This window comes from Alosa sapidissima, chromosome 9, assembly GCF_018492685.1.
Source record: "Alosa sapidissima isolate fAloSap1 chromosome 9, fAloSap1.pri, whole genome shotgun sequence".
NCBI lineage: Eukaryota > Metazoa > Chordata > Actinopteri > Clupeiformes > Clupeidae > Alosa > Alosa sapidissima.
In genome coordinates, this window is record NC_055965.1 from 16,754,643 (window position 1) to 16,774,355 (window position 19,713).

Here is a 19,713-nt window from a genome sequence, read left to right on the forward strand (position 1 = left end):
ACGCCAGGCATGGGCTTTCAAAATTAGATTTCCGATCCATGAACAGAATGCTACAGTCGTGGACCCTGTGTAGCCCGGGCCTTTCAATGTGAAATTATTTCTGGACATCTTGCTATTTTGTTAGCAAGATAAAAAAATAAAAAAAACATCAGGGCTCGTAATATGCCAAATGTAGCTGCTACATGTGCTTGCTTGTATATATGCTTGTTTTGCACACAATGTTAATACATAAATGTTAATACTGAAATGAACACATGCGTACAAGTCTGTTGTTTGGGTGTAAGGTGTTTAATACAAATTAAATACAAGAGGAGGTCACCACTCTCCAACAGACCCCAGGGGGGAACACACGAACACACACACACACACACACACACACACACACACAGTCCCCCATGTGTTGATAGACCATGTTGAAGTCTACAGTCAGGTCAGTTCTTTTACAAACGAGCAGCCAAGTCAGTCTGTCCATCAGTTTTGAGTGAGATGGGGAGCACATGGGGACTTGTTGCAGGGCTGCTGTTGCTGCTCTTTGTTGTTGTTTGTTGTTGTTTGTGGTTAGGAGAGCTTGAGACCCTGAACGTTGGCCCTTACGCCCACCATCTGCTTCTCCTGCAGGACTTTCTCCTGCTTGAACGCCAGCTTGTTGGCCTTCTTCTCGGTTCTCCGCTCCTGTTGGGGGGTGGAGGGGGGGGGGGGGTATATGACATCAGCAACAAAAGTCTTTTCCGAAACATGCATTGGCACACACTAAACGGCATTTCCTGGGAAGTGATGGGAATGTGTGTCTGTTTGGCAGGCTGCCCTGTTACAGTTACAGATAATTTAACCCACATAAAATCCTGTTGAGACATGTGGAGGAGTTTAAAACCACTGGTGGGTGACGTCAGCAACCTCTGATGCAACTGATCCCCACATTTCAAGGTGCTGGCGCAGAGGCAAAAAAAAAGCCTCTCTATTCAGGTTCACGACTGGCCAACAGCTTCGCCAGTTCACTGTTGCCGTGTACAGCTGACCAAAGATAGTCCCAGAGACGATTTATCATTCTAAGATCACCTATTTTAGTGGAGTGCCATCAGAACGTACGCTAATCTCCTGGATTAGGTCTTCTAAAACAGGTATCGCTTGCAGTTGCAGTCTTAAGTATCCGCAGCAATTAATCCTGTTACATGTTTAAAGTTCACCCAGAAGAGAGGGTTAATCCATAACGCAAGAGGAAATTCAAATAGGCCTCGGCAGGCACAGCTCTGTTAAGTGGCTTGGGTAAGCAGCCTAAACTGGGAGGGACGGGAGACGTGTGTGGCGAGATGGAGGAAGTCAGTGCTCCTCATTGTTGCTGTCGTCGTCCCCTTAGGCTAAATTCTGATCTCCGATTTAATTTGTTTATAGAGTAGAGTTCTGATTGGATTGCACTGACCGTCGTGACCTTACAATGCCAGTATACGTTTTCCGCAGTGGCGGACATTACTTGAGTATATTTACTCAATTACTGTACTTAAGTCGCTTTTTCATGTATCTGTACTTTACTTAAGTATTTCAATTTTGTTAAACTTTTTACTTTTACTCCAGTAATTTATAGGCCAAATATCCTACTTTTTACTCGACTACATTTTGAGACAGCTGAAGTTCCTTTTGGAAAAAAAAAGGAACTTGCCTAACCTATGTTATTGTTATATCCACTATTTACTGTACCTTGTTGACCCCTTGACCATAACTAGACTCATGACGCCATCGAGCAAATGATGATAGACAATCTGACACTGTCAAACACAAAAGGGAACGTCTTGATTTGGTCCGAAAGTGTAAAGCATTCAACAAAGCAAAAAGTGGTTACTTTGAAGTATCTAAGATAAGATATTACATTAGTTTGTTTTTAGTTATTTTTACATACAACAATTCTTAGTTGATTTTGTCCTTGAATGAAGGAGACAGGCTCAAGGAATGCCTATGTCTGTGCCAAATCATTTCAACAATAGTAAATGCAACTAGAAAAGCATTTCCTGAAGGAAATACAGTGCATGAAAATGCAAAAACATGATGTAAAATATCATACAGATTAAAAACAAACTATATTGGTTGCTAAGTAGATGAGGTTTAATATAGTTGGAATGACTGAACAGTTAAATAGGTGGATAGTTTAAATGGTTAAATTATTTAGGTAGATAGTTGACGATAACTGACAGTTGGAATGGCTCTAATGTTTGCTAGTAGTTATGCTAACTATGTTAACAAAGATAATAATATTAACAAAGTTACTATGCTAACTAGCATGCTAACACGCTAGCATTTAAACTAATTTTTTAAGCAATTTAAGCAGTTATGCTAACTATGCTAACTAGCATGCTAACATGTTAGCATGCTAACTATGCTAACATGTTAGCATGCTAACTATGCTAACCATGTGACTTAGCTAATCATTTTAAGCAGTTTTGCTAAAAATGCTAACTAGCATGCTAACATGTTAGCATGCTAATTATGCTAACCACATTACTTAGCTAACATAGCTAATCATTTTTAGCAGTTTTGCTAAAAATGCTAACTAGCATGTTAACATGCTAGCATGCTAACTATGTTAACCACGTTACTTAGCTAACTTAGCTAATTGTTTTTAGCAGTTTTGCTAAAATGCTAACTAGCATGCTAACATGCTAACTATGCTAACCACGTTACTTAGCTAACTTAGCTAATTGTTTTTAGCAGTTATGCTAACTATGCTAACATGCTAGCTATGCTAACCATGTTACTTAGCTAACTTAGCTAACTAGCTACAGTTGATGCTGACAGTTGATTAGCTAACTTAGCTAACTTGTCATAGTTGATGACAAGTAACAGTTACAATGGCTGAACAGTTAAAAAGTTCAGTAGTTTAAAGGGTTAAATTGTTTAACAGTGAAATATTGTAGTGAGGACTTTTATTTTGAAACAGTTTTTGGCAGAGGAAGCAGTTGAACAGGATGTGTAGTCTTAATAGGGCCAGTTTGTATGCTTAAAGCCTGAGACTGGCAGTTGGTCCAGGTGGCCCGGACACCTGCCATAGCATTCTAATTGCTTAACGGCTCTATTGTGATGTCATCAGCCCATGTTAAGTCTATGGGGAAATTTTGATTAGTTTTTAATTAATAGTTTAAAAAGTATAAAAGTTACAAAGATGAAAAATACATAGCACCGATGTCCTAAGTAAGACCTACGTAACATAGTTTGAATGAAGTTTCTACGTTAAGCGGTTGAAGCTGCATTAAGTGCGTTAGAAGAAGAAGAATAATACTAGAAAAGCATTTCCTGAAGGAAATACAGTGCATGAAAATGCAAAAATATGATGTAAAATATCATACAGAGTAAAAACAAACTATATTGGTTGCTAAGTAGATGAGGTTTAATATAGTTGGAATGACTGAACAGTTAAATAGGTGGATAGTTTAAATGGTTAAATTATTTAGGTAGATAGTTGACGATAACTGACAGTTACTATGTTAACCACGTTACTCAGCTAACTTAGCTAATCATTTGTAGCAGTTTTGCTAACTATGCTAACTAGCATGCTAACATGATAGCATGCTAACTATGCTAACCACGTTACTTAGCTAACTATGCTAACTAGCATGCTAGTATGCTAACTATGCTAACCACGTTACTTAGCTAACTTAGCTAATCATTTTTAGCAGGTTAGCTAACTATGCTAACCATGTGACTTAGCTAACTAGCTACAGTGGGTAGGAGTCATAGTTGATGACAAGTAACAGTTACAATGGCTGAACAGTTAAAAAAGTTCAGTAGTTTAAAGGGTTAAATTGTTTAACAGTGAAATATTGTAGTGAGGACTTTTAATTTTGAAACAGTTTTTGGCAGAGGAAGCAGTTGAACAGGATGTGTAGTCTTAATAGGGCCAGTTTGTATGCTTAAAGCCTGAGACTGGCAGTTGATCCAGGTGGCCCGAACACCTGCCATAGGATTCTAATTGCTTAACGGCCGTATTGTGATGTCATAATCATAATGTTAAGTCAATGGGGACATTTTGATTCGTTTTAAATTAATAGTTTAAAAAGTATAAAAGTTACAAAGGTGAAAAATACAAAGCCCACATGTCATAAGTAAGACCTACGTAACATAGTTTGAATGAAGTTTCTACGTTAAACGGTTGAAGCTGCATTAAGTGCGTTAGAAGAAGAAGAAGAATAAGAACTAGAAAAGCATTTCCTGAAGGAAATACAGTGCATGAAAATGCAAAAATATGATGTAAAATATCATACAGAGTAAAAACAAACTATATTGGTTGCTAAGTAGATGAGGTTTAATATAGTTGGAATGACTGAACAGTTAAATAGGTGGATAGTTTAAATGGTTAAATTATTTAGGTAGATAGTTGACGATAACTGACAGTTGGAATGGCTCTAATGTTTGCTAGCAGTTATGCTAACTATGTTAACCAAGTTACTATGCTAACTAACATGCTAAAATGCTAGCATGCTAACTATGCTAACCATGTGACTTAGCTAACTTAGCTAATCATTTTAAGCAGTTTTGCTAAAAATGCTAACTAGCATGCTAATATGCTAGCATGCTAACTATGCTAACCATATGACTTAGCTAACTTAGCTAATCATTTTAAGCAGTTTTGCTAAAAATTCTAACTAGCATGCTAACATGCTAGCATGCTAACTATGCTAACCATATGACTTAGCTAACTTAGCTAATCATTTTAAGCAGTTTTGCTAAAAATGCTAACTAGCATGCTAACATGCTAGCATGCTAACTATGCTAACCATGTTACTTAGCTAACTTAGCTAACTAGCTACAGTGGGTAGGAGTCATAGTTGATGACAAGTAACAGTTACAATGGCTGAACAGTTAAAAAGTTCAGTAGTTTAAAGGGTTGAATTGTTTAACAGTAAAATATTATAGTGAGGACTTTTATTTTGAAACAGTTTTTGGCAGAGGAAGCAGTTGAACAGGATGTGTAGTCTTAATAGGGCCAGTTTGTATGCTTAAAGCCTGAGACTGGCAGTTGATCCAGGTGGCCCGAACACCTGCCATAGGATTCTAATTGCTTAACGGCTCTATTGTGATGTCATCAGCCCATGTTAAGTCTATGGGGAAATTTTGACTAGTTTTTAATTAATAGTTTAAAAAGTATAAAAGTTACAAAGCTGAAAAATACATAGCACCCATGTCCTAAGTAAGACCTACGTAACATAGTTTGAATGAAGTTTCTACGTTAAACGGTTGAAGCTGCATTAAGTGCGTTAGAAGAAGAATAAGAATCAGAAGAATAAGAAGCCTAGGAAGAACAGTACAGTGCATTTTCATGCACTGTAATAAGAAGAAGCCTAGGAAGAACAGTACAGTGCATTTTCATGCACTGTAATAAGAAGCCTAGGAAGAACAGTACAGTGCATTTTCATGCACTGTAATAAGAAGAAGCCTAGGAAGAACAGTACAGTGCATTTTCATGCACTGTAATAAAATGCCTTGGAAGAACAGTACAGTGCATTTTCATGCACTGTAACTATGCAGTCATAATACATTTCAGGACTTTTACTTTCGATACTTAAGTACATTTGAAGGCAAGTACTTTTGTACTTCCACTCAAGTGGAAATGTAAAAGGAGGACTTCTACTTTTACTGGAGTAACTATTTAACCATGTCTATCTCTACTTTCACTCAAGTACAGGATTTGTGTACTTCGTCCACCATTGGTTTTCCGCAAAGGTATGTTTAGAACTAGCTATTGTTATTATAGGTATTACGTTGGGCGGTTCCAGTCAAGTTTAACTAGTATGAATCTTTTTTTAAATCCTTTTTGTTTGTTTGTGGACATGGAAATAGTAATAAATAGAAATAGATCATCATAAATGTGCACAGCCAGGGATAGTCTTTTACAAAGTATTTTTGATACTTTGTATAAAAATGACTACAAGAACAATTTTCACCTGTGATAAACTAGTTTAAGTTGGGGTAAGTGTGTGTGTGTGTGTGTTAGTGAGTGCATGTGTGTGGGTGTGCCTGCGTGCAAAGTAGAAGCACCATTCAACTGTCTGTGTTTACACACATGGGCAGTATTTATGATACATGTATTTTCAAATAATATTTAAAATACAAATGATAAAATACTGTTTTATTTGGCTGAAGAAAATGGATTTGTATTTTGTACCAAAATACTTTATAGGTGTGTATTTTTGTAGTTTAAAAATACTGCCAAATATGTTGGGTAAAAGCAATACTTATCACTCGTATACTTGTATACTTTTATTCACACAATGAATGTAGCCTTTGACTTTAGTAATTTGTCCAGAGTTGTTGTGACCAGAAGACTGTGATTCAGGATTTAGGATTCAGAAGATGGTCCAGTGCAAGATGAGTAACATGTAGGTTGCTCACACACACAATGCACTCCCACACACACCAACCTCAAGTTTCTTGTGAACTTTAGTCATCAGTTTCAATATCAAGAAATCTGGGCAAGCATTGACAATGTCAGACTTGTCTCCACATTGTTCCGCTTGACAAGCTCAGTTGTGACTTTGAGTGCATCTCTGATGCAGTATTTAGGCTGTGAGATGTAACAGGCAGGTCAGCATAGTTGAACTGCTGACTAGGTTTATGACATGTCTCATAGGCAGAGAAAAGCTGTTGCTCTCAAACACCGTCCACTTAATCAACAGAGTCAGTGTACTGATGAAGGAATAGATTAAATAGACAGATATGGAAGGTTTGCAAAGTGATTTCATGCTCCCTTTAAAGAGTATTCTTATTATTTTCAAAATACAAAAATACAGTATTTTATTTTGATATATGGTGTGGGTACTGTATTTTAGTTTATTTTGATACACCTAAAATTATAGTATTGGATATCTTCTTTTAAAAAAAACATTTTGATGTATTTTTGCCCATCCCTATCAATGGGCCCTAACGTAAGTAAGGTAAAATGTAAAGTCTAATATAACTATGCAAAATCTATTTAGAATCTATTTAAAATCTATAAGTTCAATACCATGAGCAAGATCCTAGCACAAGCACCAGAGCATCAGCTCCAAGCTCTCAGGTGCCACATGATGGTGTTATGACAGTCTTGCATTTGACATCAGGTTGTTTTCCTCCCTGTCTGGAGTCAGTGTGTGCCAAATGTGAATGGGCGTGTGTGTGTGTGTGTGTGGGCGCGCTCATGTTAATTGATGTGCAGGTGCAGGTGGTAGGGAGCAGTGGGACTCCAACCAGCCAACCACATCATTGTTTTGTCTAGTTTGTTTGGTCTGGTGTCCTTTGTCAGCGATTTGAAGCCTCCTGTGTTTTGTTTGTTACTAAAGGAGGTAAGGTGTTGTATTAGGTGGTGTAACGTTATTAGGTTACAGAAGTTATATATATATATTTTTAGATTGATTGATCATCAGCAGCCTTCAGTGGTTTTTCCTCTCTCTCTCTCTCTCTCTCTCTCTCTCTCTCTCTCTCTCTCTCTCTCTCTCTCTCTCTCTCTCTCTCTCTCTCTCTCTCTCTCTCTCTCTCTCTCTCTCTCTCTCTCTCTCTCCCTCCATCCATCCATCCCTCTCTCTCACCTTCCTCTCCTCCTTGATGGCCTGCTTGCGGGCCTTGCGCTCCTCCGTGCTCTCCTGGCGCGGGCGCTGTTGCGTGGCGGCCCGTGGGAGGTCCGAGTCGTTGATGCGCTCCATGCGCTCCACCTGCCGCGCCGTCGGCCCCCGCTTGGGCAGCACATCCAGGGGGATGCCCGTCTTAGCGGACACGCGGATGCCTTTGGCCTGGAGCAAACCAACCGACAGACAAACAACCAAATAAGCAAACAAACAAATAAACAAACAAACCAACAATAAAACAAACAAACAAACAAAAAAAGTCAGTGCAATGTGTAAATAAAATGTTTGTGATTAACTACTGTACGATGATTGTTTGAAGTAACGCAGTGCTGCATCTACTTGTAATAAGATGTTTGTTCATGAAGTGTTAAAGATGTGTAGTTCATTTCTATTCTAGTTTGTATTTTATACCAGACACAGTGACACCAAGGTTTCCACTCTGAGTCATATTCCATGACTTTGCCCCACAAATTCACTGACTTTCTATGTCTGGAATGGACTTCCTAAAATGCAATGATATTTCTGAATTTCCATGACCCGTGGGAACCCTGTAACTCTCTTCTTGGTACTGATGATATCTTTGCACAGTTCACTTTTTGAACTACCTCTGTGGCACACACTCAACCATAACGTCTGACTGACTGAATCACTTCCACTTGTGCACACTTAAATCACTGTCAGTTCCCTGTCGGGAGTCTGAAATTCGGTGCGTTGGCCGTCATTTCCATCCTCCATTCCTGTAGTGAGGGATGTTCTTTTTCTGTATGCTTGAGTCACCTGACTAGAAAGGACACTTGACTGTATAAAAACAGCCCTCACTGATGCACGTTTTGTTATTGTACTCTACCTTTTAAACTGTTCTAGAATTGTTGGGAAAATTGTTTTAAAAAGCTGTAAACTGTTTACCATGTTGTAAGTCGCTTTGGTTAAAAGTGCATCAGCCAAATGTAATGTAATGTAATGAGTCACTCCCTTCTTAGGAGGCCCATTTCTTAGTATTGATCATCACAATAACGACACAATGAAAATGAACGTTATTCTGCAGGCACAATGACTAGCATGGCCTGTTATTATTCTAATGCTTTCTATACTCTGACACTCTAACACTGATCGTGTAATACACTCACTCATCTCCTCCTGCCTAGACTACTGCAATGCCCTCTTCAGTGGTCTTCCCTCTGACTTACTCTACAGGCTACAACACGTCCAAGATTCAGGGGCCCGGTTGCTTACATCTACCCCTTCAAGATATCACATTACCCCTGTGTTAGAAGACCTCCAATGGCTCCCTGTCCCACTGAGGATTGACTTCAAAGTCCTCCTCCTTACCTTCAAGGCTCTGCCCCCACATACCTTGTCTGAACTCCTGCACCCCTACTGTCCTGCACACGCCCTATGTCCTCTGATCATGGCCTCCTCACTATCCCCTAAACCCGACTCCGCTCCATGGGCGACCGAGCATTTTCCTCAGCGCCCCCCCCCCACCTGTGGAATGCTCTGCCTCAGCAGATCAGATCTGCTGCCAGTGTCGACTGCTTCAAGTCTCTCCTCAAAACCCATCTGTTTAGGAAAGCTTTTAACCTATAACCCTACTTTGACCCTCTTTTATTTTCATTTTAAATTGCCCTCTACTTACTTCTTAATTGAACTGGCATATGTCTGTTTCAGGTTAATGGTTTCTTTACCTTAGGAGGGTCCTCTATGATCTTAGGGCGGTTGTACAAGTTAGAGTACGTGCCTGGGGAAACAAAAGACACAAAAAATTGCTGTTGAACTCTGACCTATGTGGATATGCTGATAAGAGATATTATATGGCTGGTAGGCTGATAAGAGTAGAACGCAGTTACGCAGAACACACAGAGACATTCAAAAGAAATTTAACAACAGAGTGAAAAAGGAGAAGAAAGGGAAAACACGAACACACACACACACACACACACACACACACACAATCTTTCAAACTCTTGCACACACACACAAAATCCTTCTAACTCTTACACACACACAAAATCTTTCAAACTTTTGCACACACACAAACACACAAAATCCGTTTTAACACACATAGACATACACACACACAGAGTCTACCAACAACAGCCAGGCATATTGAAACTCACTGATGATGGTTTCACAGTCCCACTTCTCGGCCGGAGGTTCGACCACGATAGTCTCCATCTCCTGCCCTTCCTCTTCATCCTCCTCTTCCTCGATGCCTTCAAGCCCCTTAGGGCCGAGGTCATCTAGCTTCTGACAGCTGAGGTAAACATGGACCAGCAAATGACTTAATATTGGATATGACCGCTGAGGTGAACATGGACCAGCAAATGACTTAATATTGGATACTGATGTTGAGCGCAGTAGTGTGTGTACCTGTCGTCTGCAGTTGTTAGTACCCCCAGTGGGGCATGGAAGGTGTGTGTCTGTGTGTGTGTGTCTGTGTCTGTGTGTGGACATTGATGTTGAATGCAGTCGTGTGTTCATCAACAACCATCTGCTCCCTTCTATTATGAATGACTAAAAGCAATTAATAATTTATGGCAAGGCACTTTAAACTGAGCCACTTTGAATTGAGCAAAACAAGAGATTAAGTCATTTTTGATTATCCAGGAAATGGAATTATGGAAAGAGGCGCTTTTCCACTCACAGCAACTATGGAGGATTTAATGACCGACATTCTCTTACTGAGCCTATTCAGGCCATAGAGTGCTTGCAGTGTGCATGTTTACTTGAGGACACGGTGTTTCTGAGAGGTCCCACCAGTGGCGTCATGCCCATTAACAGAAAGGGGGCAAGTGCCCCTGCCTGATTTTTTTTTGGTAAATCACACCTTTTGACCCTATAATGCCCCATTCAGGATGTTAATTTGGGGTCATCAAATAGGCCTATAGAGGCATAAAATCCAGGGGTAGGGGTATGAGCACTCATCCGATGTCTGCGCAAGTATAACTGAACCGCTCTGGAGATGACATGGATAGGCTAGAAGCAACAATATTTAAAACAACGAACAATGTTAATTCCTGTAGGCCTAACTACCAGTATCAATGAAAACAGCATAGAGGCTGGATATATGTCTCCATGTAAGGTAGTGGCAAGCAGTTAAGTGCTAGCCTAATGCAGGTAGCCAGACAAAAGAGAGGCGCTGCAATTTTCTGTATAACACGAATCATCTTTGTAACTTTTATACTTTTTAAACTATTAATAAAAAACTATTCAAAATTTCCCCATAGACTTAACATGGGCTGATGACATCACAATGGGCTAATTAACTTGATTTGCACCTGTATGAACATCCAGCTGCTCAACTAAGCCCCATCAAAGAGCCAGTTAAACTGATTGATTGATTGATTAAACTATTAATTAAAAACTATTAGGCCTTTATGACATCACAGCAATTAGACAACCTCATCCACATAGCAAATAATTTGACCTAACTATCCACCTATTGAACTGTTCAATCATTCCAACTATATTAAACCTCATCTACATAGTTCAGTCATTCCAACTATATTAAACCTCATCTACCTAGCAAATAATTTAACCATTTAAACTATCCAGCTATTTAACTGTTCAGTCATTCCAACTATATTAAACCTCATCTACCTTGCAAATAATTTAACCATTTAAACTATCCAGCTATTTAACTGTTCAGTCATTCCAACTATATTAAAGCTCATCTACCTAGTTCAGTCATTCCAACTATATTAAACCTCATCTACCTAGAAAATCCTTTAACCTTTTAAACCATCACCCTATTTAACTGTTCAGTCATTCCAACTATATTAAACCTCATCTACCTCGCAAATAATTTAACCTTTTAAACTATCCAGCTATTTAACTGTTCAGTCATTCCAACTATATTAAACCTCATCTACCTCGCAAATAATTTAACCTTTTAAACTATCCAGCTATTTAACTGTTCAGTCATTCCAACTATATTAAACCTCATCTACCTTGCAAATAATTTAACCATTTAAACTATCCAGCTATTTAACTGTTCAGTCATTCCAACTATATTAAAGCTCATCTACCGAGTTCAGTCATTCCAACTATATTAAACCTCATCTACCTAGAAAATCATTTAACCTTTTAAACCATCACCCTATTTAACTGTTCAGTCATTCCAACTATATTAAACCTCATCTACCTCGCAAATAATTTAACCTTTTAAACTATCCAGCTATTTAACTGTTCAGTCATTCCAACTATATTAAACCTCATCTACCTCGCAAATAATTTAACCTTTTAAACTATCCAGCTATTTAACTGTTCAGTCATTCCAACTATATTAAACCTCATCTACCGAGTTCAGTCATTCTAACTATATTAAACCTCATCTACCTAGCAAATAATTTAACCTTTTAAACTATCACCCTATTTAACTGTTCAGTCATTCCAACTATACTAAACCTCATCTACCGAGTTCAGTCATTCTAACTATATTAAACCTCATCTACCTAGCAAATAATTTAACCTTTTAAACTATCCAGCTATTTAACTGTTCAGTCATTCCAACTATATTAAACCTCATCATGTTGGTTGCCAATTAGCACATCATCTGTTTTAACAATATATTTCACACAATATGTTTTGCATTTTCATGCACTGGTAATTCCCTGGAATTGCGTTTTCTAGTTTTATGTTGAAGTCAACAAATCAAAAAAGAGAGCCAAAAACAAAGAAATACAATGTTGGCTCTTAGGAATGGTTGTCATGGGTACAAACTGAGCGGAGTCAAAATCAAAATAGTGGCAAACACACTTTTGCACGCATAACACAAACACTCCCTCACTGCCACTAAGACTAAGACACACACACACACACACACACACACACACACACACACACACTTACTCCTGGTCCCTCTGTTTGAAGTAGTCGTTGAGCACCTCCCGTAGTCGTTCACTGTCAGGGTTGATGAAGCCCTCCAGCTCAGCGTTGTCCAGTGCTCCGATCTCGTCGTCATCAAACTGCTCGTAGAACTGAATGACACAACACACACACACAAAGTTGCAGTCACCAAATACAGGCAACCTCCAAGCTGACTCGAATGAACCCTGTTGACATCCAGTCCTCCACATTTGGACACTTCCAAATCACTATTCAAAACTCAACAATTCACCACAACATGTGGCGAGTTTTGCTTTAAAAGCTGTTAACTTTCTATTCAGTGTTTTTCCTTTCTGTTATTTTTTAAAGCATCCTTATGCACTATAAGGCAACAAAAGGCACTATAAATCCAACAAACTGTTATTGTTATTATTATTATTAGTAGTAGTAGTATTAGTAGTACTACTACTACTACTACTACTACTATTACTACTAATAATAATGATAATAATAATAATATTTAAATGAAGTGGCCATCTTGGTGCTGACCTTCTCGAAGCGGTCGTCCAGCAGTGTGAGCTGCTCGTTGCGCCGCATGACGGACGAGGTGAGCGAGTACTCGGTGAAGCGGCTCCTCGTCTCCTCCTTCATGAACAGGAACTCCCGCCGGCCCTCCTCATCGCCGTCGTACGACAGGCCACCCATCGAGTCACAGTCGCCCTCCTCCTCGCCACTCTCCTCTTCATCATCCGTGTCCTCCCACTCATCATCATCACTGTCGTCTTTATCACCACCACTGTGGAGGAGAGGACCGTGGTTGTAATACAGGCTCAATTTAAATAGGGTCCTCTCAGACACAACAATCAACAAATTCACCACAAATGTACGCAATTGTTTTTTTTTTTTTTACACACTTGACTAAAAGATGGAATACATCTCATTTCTGTTAAAGTTTCCCAAATGTTCACAGCATATCTGGAAATAAATATCCCTGAGTTTCTGACTGCCATGTCAAACAAAGGTAATGCATAACATCCAATCCAACACACTCATAACAAGTTAGTAAGCTTCACTCCTGAAGTGAGGAGGGATTTTAATCCTTCTTATTCAGATTCTGATGGACACAATCAGTAAGCAGTGAGTGATCATGAACTCAAAAACATAAACTCCACTACACCTACCCTGTGGCCTGGGCTGTGTTGGCCTTGACGATGAAGTCATCATCTAGAATGTTCTCAGGGTCGTCGTAATCGAAGTCGTCGTCCAGAGCAGCCACGATGTCGGGGTCCATATCCAACCGGGGCCCTATAGGTCAGAAATCATTCTTACAATGTATCCGTGGCAACTGTGTCTCACCCATAATCAAGACTTTCTCTCGTGTATATTGTTGCACTGTGTTGGTGATTTCTCAGCTTTTGCTCTTTCTGTAATATATTACAACTTGCTGAGAATGTTTTTACACACACATTTGAACACAAAATCAATTGCGAACTTCCATTTAAATCCCATTCTCATGTAGCCTCTTATGTCAATGTCTGTATGTAACACTAGTGCGGTATGTTGATAACATGTTTTATACCACTATTTAGTTGAATTTCCTATTGTGGTGCACTCTTTAGAACATCAATTAACTTTCACTAATTATACGGCTCTTCACAATGCAAGTAGAATGCTCCATTGATTTGAATGGGATTTCCCAAAGTTCTACCAGTCATTATTTTCGTCTAAGGACCTTTGAATAATGACCGCTGTCAATTGCAACGGATTTTCATTCAAAAGTGAAGGCAGACGGTTGATTAGCTGTGCTCTAAAGAACGTTTGATTCAAGTTCAGCGTGTGTTGCGAACTATTTGTTTCTCAGCAAAAGCCACAACAAAAGGGTAACAAATAAATGTAAATAGACATATCGTGGAGTTTATTTTTTCGTTTTGGCAAGTAGCCGTATAATAAGCGGGATAATGTATAGAACGCCGGTCATTGTTGGGAGAATAAGTGAGCTGGCTCCTCAATGCCTGGGGTCAGTGGGGTCAACCTCACCTGCCTGGGGTCAGTGGGGTCAACCTCACCTGATATAGGGGCAGCTTTGTTGAGCATCCCCACTTTCTCCTCAAACTCGGAGGCAAACACTGACGAGGGTAGGTTGATGGAGGCAGCCTGTGAGACAGAGACAGAGGAGGATGACCAATGGGGGGGTTAATGACCAGGGAGAGCTCTGAGTGAGGGAAACTTGGAGAGGAAAGACTAGTTTTACCTTCTAAATTGTTCTGTTCTGTGTGTCTTGTCAGGTAAACTGGAGCCATACTGTCTCATCTCACTTTAGAGCAGAGATGACTTCACATGAAATCCAAATTCAGTCATTCAGTCATTAATCGTCTTTGTCAAAAGGGTTCTTATGAGAAGTCACTGACTTCTTACTAGTTGAACTGCAACCATCAATGGAGCCGTTGATAAAGTCTTCTGGTGAACTGACCTGTTTTGTCTTTTTCCCCAGTGAGAGGTTGCACATGTGCACTATCCAAACATTATAAACTTCAAGACAGCGCCAGTCTCTACAGTGACACCTGACCCAAACATGTTTAAAAGTTCTCTCTAAAATGTCTCCATTTCAAATGCGAAGCAGAAACAACGACAGTTATCAGTAAACACCCAGCTCTCCGCCAACAGACAAAGTCGAGCAAAACCAACTATCTCTCCTCCTTACAGGAATAACATGGACGTCCACCTCCTCTTCATCATCCTCCTCGTCGTCATCCTCCTCCTCTCGGACGTGCAGGGCGACGGGTTTCTTCTGGGGGAAGGTGGAGGCCACCAGCTCCGTGGGCTGAGCCACCTCCCTCAGGTGCTGCAGGTAGTTGTAGTCATCGTCGAAGAACACGCCGAACTCCCTCTGCTCGTCACGACGCTTCTCAGCCTCCACCTGGACCAACGGACGGACAGAGTAAGAGAGAGAGTAAGGGAGGGAGAGAGAGAGAGAGGGAGGGAGGGATGGAGGGAGAGGGAGGGAGAGAGACAGAAAGGGAGAGGATTTTATTTAATATCATTTTGGCATTTAATGTCAGTTCCAAACAACTGTTGCAGGCGCACAAGCAAAACCGGACTATTCAATGCAACTATCTGTTTCATACAAGCACCAAGGCATTTGAAATGTAGCCTACACCAGTGTTTCCCAAACTTTTTTTCTGGGGACCCACTTTTTAAAAATGACAGACCATCGCGACCCATTTCACTTTAGATCTACAGTAACATGGAACCTGCATGCAACCACCAATATTGTTTTAGATTGCTGCTTTAGTTGACTAGATTTTAATCGGTGAAGTTGAAGAGCTGGTGTCGTTAATGTTCATCCAAATAGGCTGATTCATGTCCCTTGCATTTTGCAACTGCGAGGTCCATGGCAGGCGCCCCACAGAAAGGTTTCATTTTGCGAGTGAGATGTCCACATTGTCCCCTCTGCGACGCGTTCGCCCCCCAGTTTCAGAGCTATTCTAAATGCAAAATTGCACAGAGGGCCGTGACTGTGGTAAACAAACTATATCCTAATAGAAAACTGATAGCTTTCCTGGCTAAATGGTATAAGTCAGGCCTGACAACATAAATTGTGCTGGCGACCCCGTGGGTCGCGGCCCAGTCTTTGGGAAACACTGGCCTACACCACTACCATTTTTTTTTTTTTTATTAAAAAATTGACATTAGTATACTACTATCAATTTACATATTTTCTGACATTAGTATACTAACTTATAGGCCTACTTTCATATCCCAAATGACAACAACCCTTTGACAGATTAGCACTGAACCAGTGTTCATTTAATTCCAAAGATCTGCTCTCGGGAGAACTTTAAAATCCATGTTGCTGCAAACAGGGAGCATGGCGCACTAACTGTCAAGGGCCTCTTCCTCTTACTTTTGTGGCTGGCAGGAGCACATGCTGAGGGGCCTTCTCGTCCGCTGCTAGGGGATCTCTCTGACTTCTGTGGACAAGGTGGAAGGACACAGCATTCTTCTTATCGATGAACGACCTCTTCTTTTTGTGTGGCTGAGGAAAGATGATGACACACAGTGCTTATAGACGGCACACATCACCACCAACACTATATTATAGCATACTACATTATCATAGAAACAAAAGAAACATTCAATTGAACGACTAAAATCATACAAGAGGATGAGAGGAGGTTATGTAGGCGACACACACACACACACACGAGGGTGAGAGTAGCTGATCCACATAACATTGAAGTTGCGATGCAAGATAATCGAGCACTGGCATGACCCTTCAGTATACACATGTTACCATTAATTTGTCATACGGAAGTACGAATGGCATGTTGACCCAACATTATTACCATGGACAAAGGTAAATGTTTTCCAAAAAAAATATTACAGTTAATGTTAGCCCACAGCACACGTTAGCTATAACGCTAGTTAAATGCCTACAAATCGCTAAATCGTTATAAGTCAAATTCTTACCATTTCTGCCTTTGTTTAACGTATCCACAAATTAGTTATTATCTTTCAGACCTGAATAACAAACTTTTTCCTTAGAAACGGATGTAATGACAACAAAAATTCATTATTGTTTGTGTGTACTTCTTCAACACAGGCAGACACGCGTTCGCCACCAGGTTGAAAGAACCACTTGAAACCGGAAGTGGACCATGTGCAGAGAAATTTGTTGATGTGCGCGAGAAATATCTTCTGTTGGAGCCAAATTGAATAAACAACGGTATTTTGACATTTCAATGTTTGATTTCAAAGTAAACGATATACTATAGAAATTACATAGAAACACAAATATGTGATTGACAAATTGGTTTAGTCCAACAGACTGTATGAATAGATCAGATTGCATGAATACATCAGACACGACTAATCGAGTGTAGGCCAGTGACGACTGTAGGCTATTCTACTGGAAACATTATGTCCAACAATAATAGATAGATAGATAGATAGATAGATAGATAGATAGATAGATAGATAGATACTTTATTGATCCCCAGGGGAAATTCAAGGTATCAGCAGCAGCATACATACAACACAAACACATTCTTTAACAGCAGAAAGAGTAATTAAAGTATATAATATAAAAACACAACTAAGCAGTAAGGACAGTAGAAGATAAAGAATATGCTAAATATACTAAAATACAAATTATACTAACACTTAATACAATATATAAAAATATACTAAAATACAAATTACAAAAATACAAATTATACTAACACTTAGTGCAAATGAGTAAGGCAACAATGCAGAAATAAAGTAAAGTAAAGTCTATATATCTATATATTTAACTATTTAAGAAAATGTATGTGTGGCCACAGTTCGGCTGTGGCATGGAGGGGGGGGGGGGGGGTTATGCATATGTGCTGATGTGCTAATATAGCACGCAAACAGTGAGGCATAAAGACAGCGGTACAAGTGACCTAATAATGACTTGCTAAGAAAAGTTTCACTATGAAATTCTTCACCTTTATGTATAATTAATTACTATACGTTAGACCGGCACATCCGGGAACTTGACTCGTGACAAACGTTCCCGCCCCTTTCGGGGGGAAAACAAACAACCCCTCTCATTAACTCCAACGCAAATTAGGGTCAATAAACGTAATTCGTACAGAAATCGCAGGAGTAAATAATAACAAAAAATACCACAAATCAATATGACCACTCAATACATAACCACTTTGCCGGTCGTTGACCGTGAAAGATACCTACAAAAGCTTAATTCAATTAATATAAAAACATGTCCCTTCAGTCTCCCGAGTACGAAATGGTGCAACAACCCCACTCAGTGACCAGAAGTGTCATACGGTCTTCTCTTCTTATGGCTTGTAGCCATAATTTTCTTCTGTCAGGATTTTTTTTGAGGACATGGTAGGCAAAAGAAACTCAGGGAGGGGTTCTTAGCTGTGTGGTTGGTACATGTCTACCGGTTCACTCTGGCTTGTTCTGAGGGAATGTTTTCCCCTCAAAAGGGGCATGGCGCAAACAACCTGCTATGTGTGACGCGGGTCCGGTTGTAAGTATAGAAACAAGAAACTACAATGTAACCTGTCATTATTGGCAAGTCCTCACATTTTGCCCTGTCCCTCTCTAAATGTTAAGCAATCTAAGCTAAGCCACACCCGAAAACCACCACAGGCCAACCGTGGCTTAGCAACCCGTCACTAGGCAGGGGCGTCTGACAAGCTTTTCTAGTTTTGCCCAGAGCCATATAAAGGTAGAGTTGCGACAATGGGCGACTTATATGGCTCTGGTTTTGCCATGTTAACCTGTGGAGACTGAAGGCCTGTGGGTCATGAAGGGCACTTATTAACCCACGTAAAGACATAGTGAAATAACATGTTACACTATAGAAACATGATATAATTGGGAACACATATTGTTCTAACTATAAAAGATGAGAAAATCGTTTCAGTGGTTCATCAACTTGTAGGCCTAACAGGGTGAACAGCACTTCTGCATTCACTTCGCAGCCCTCTATCGGCTATAACCGTAGGTGACCAGATTTCTGAGACAAAATCCGGGGACATTTTCAGTTGAGAAGTGTAAAACATTACATATTTTAATCTTTGTAAACTTAAAACGGGGACACTGTCCCAGGGCGTCACTTGACTAGAGCTGCAGTAGGCCTATAGTCCACAAGCCCCCCTAGGGGGGTTCGGGGGGATGCTCCCCCGTAAGACAATTTGATATTTTAACGTTTAAATGCATCAATCTGGTGCACTTTGAAAACAAATTCAGAGGTCAGACTTCATTATTCTTATCTATGGATGGAAATATTTGTGCTAGCCTAAACTTGCACTTCAGAAGTTTAACCATGTACACACAGGTGGAATAGTTATAATTGCAAGTTATGATATTGCCCAACCACAAAGCATATTTTCTTTAGTTTCACAGTTCAGAAATGGTCCAAAATAGCCTATAAGGCCTATAAGGCCTATAGTCCACAAGCCCCCCTAGGGGGGTTCGGGGGGATGCTCCCCCGTAAGAAAATTTGATATTTTAACGTTTAAATGCATCAATCTGGTGCACTTTGAAAACAAATTCAGAGGTCAGACTTCATTATTCTTATCTATGGATGGAAATATTTGTGCTAGCCTAAACTTGCACTTCAGAAGTTTAACCATGTACACACAGGTGGAATAGTTATAATTGCAAGTTATGATATTGCCCAACCACAAAGCATATTTTCTTTAGTTTCACAGTTCAGAAATGGTCCAAAATAGTATTGGCTACATTTCAGCACGTGAAATGAAATTATAGCCTAGTGGCCGTGTTGTTCAGATAGTTAATCTAG

At 39.8% G+C, this 19,713-nt stretch overlaps 1 protein-coding gene across 1 annotated transcript; it reads right to left on the reverse strand.

The window, feature by feature from the left end:
- Positions 1-269: 269 nt before the first annotated feature.
- ltv1 (LTV1 ribosome biogenesis factor) lies at positions 270-17,062 on the reverse strand. Its single transcript, XM_042103672.1, has 11 exons — positions 16,881-17,062; positions 16,315-16,446; positions 15,112-15,327; positions 14,477-14,564; positions 13,592-13,715; positions 12,960-13,206; positions 12,435-12,562; positions 9,701-9,837; positions 9,269-9,321; positions 7,548-7,748; positions 270-672 (listed from the first exon to the last, which is right to left on the reverse strand). The coding sequence occupies exons 1-11, from the start codon at positions 16,881-16,883 to the stop codon at positions 559-561; spliced, it is 1,443 nt and encodes a 480-aa protein (XP_041959606.1). The 5' UTR covers positions 16,884-17,062; the 3' UTR covers positions 270-558.
- Positions 17,063-19,713: the final 2,651 nt, after the last annotated feature.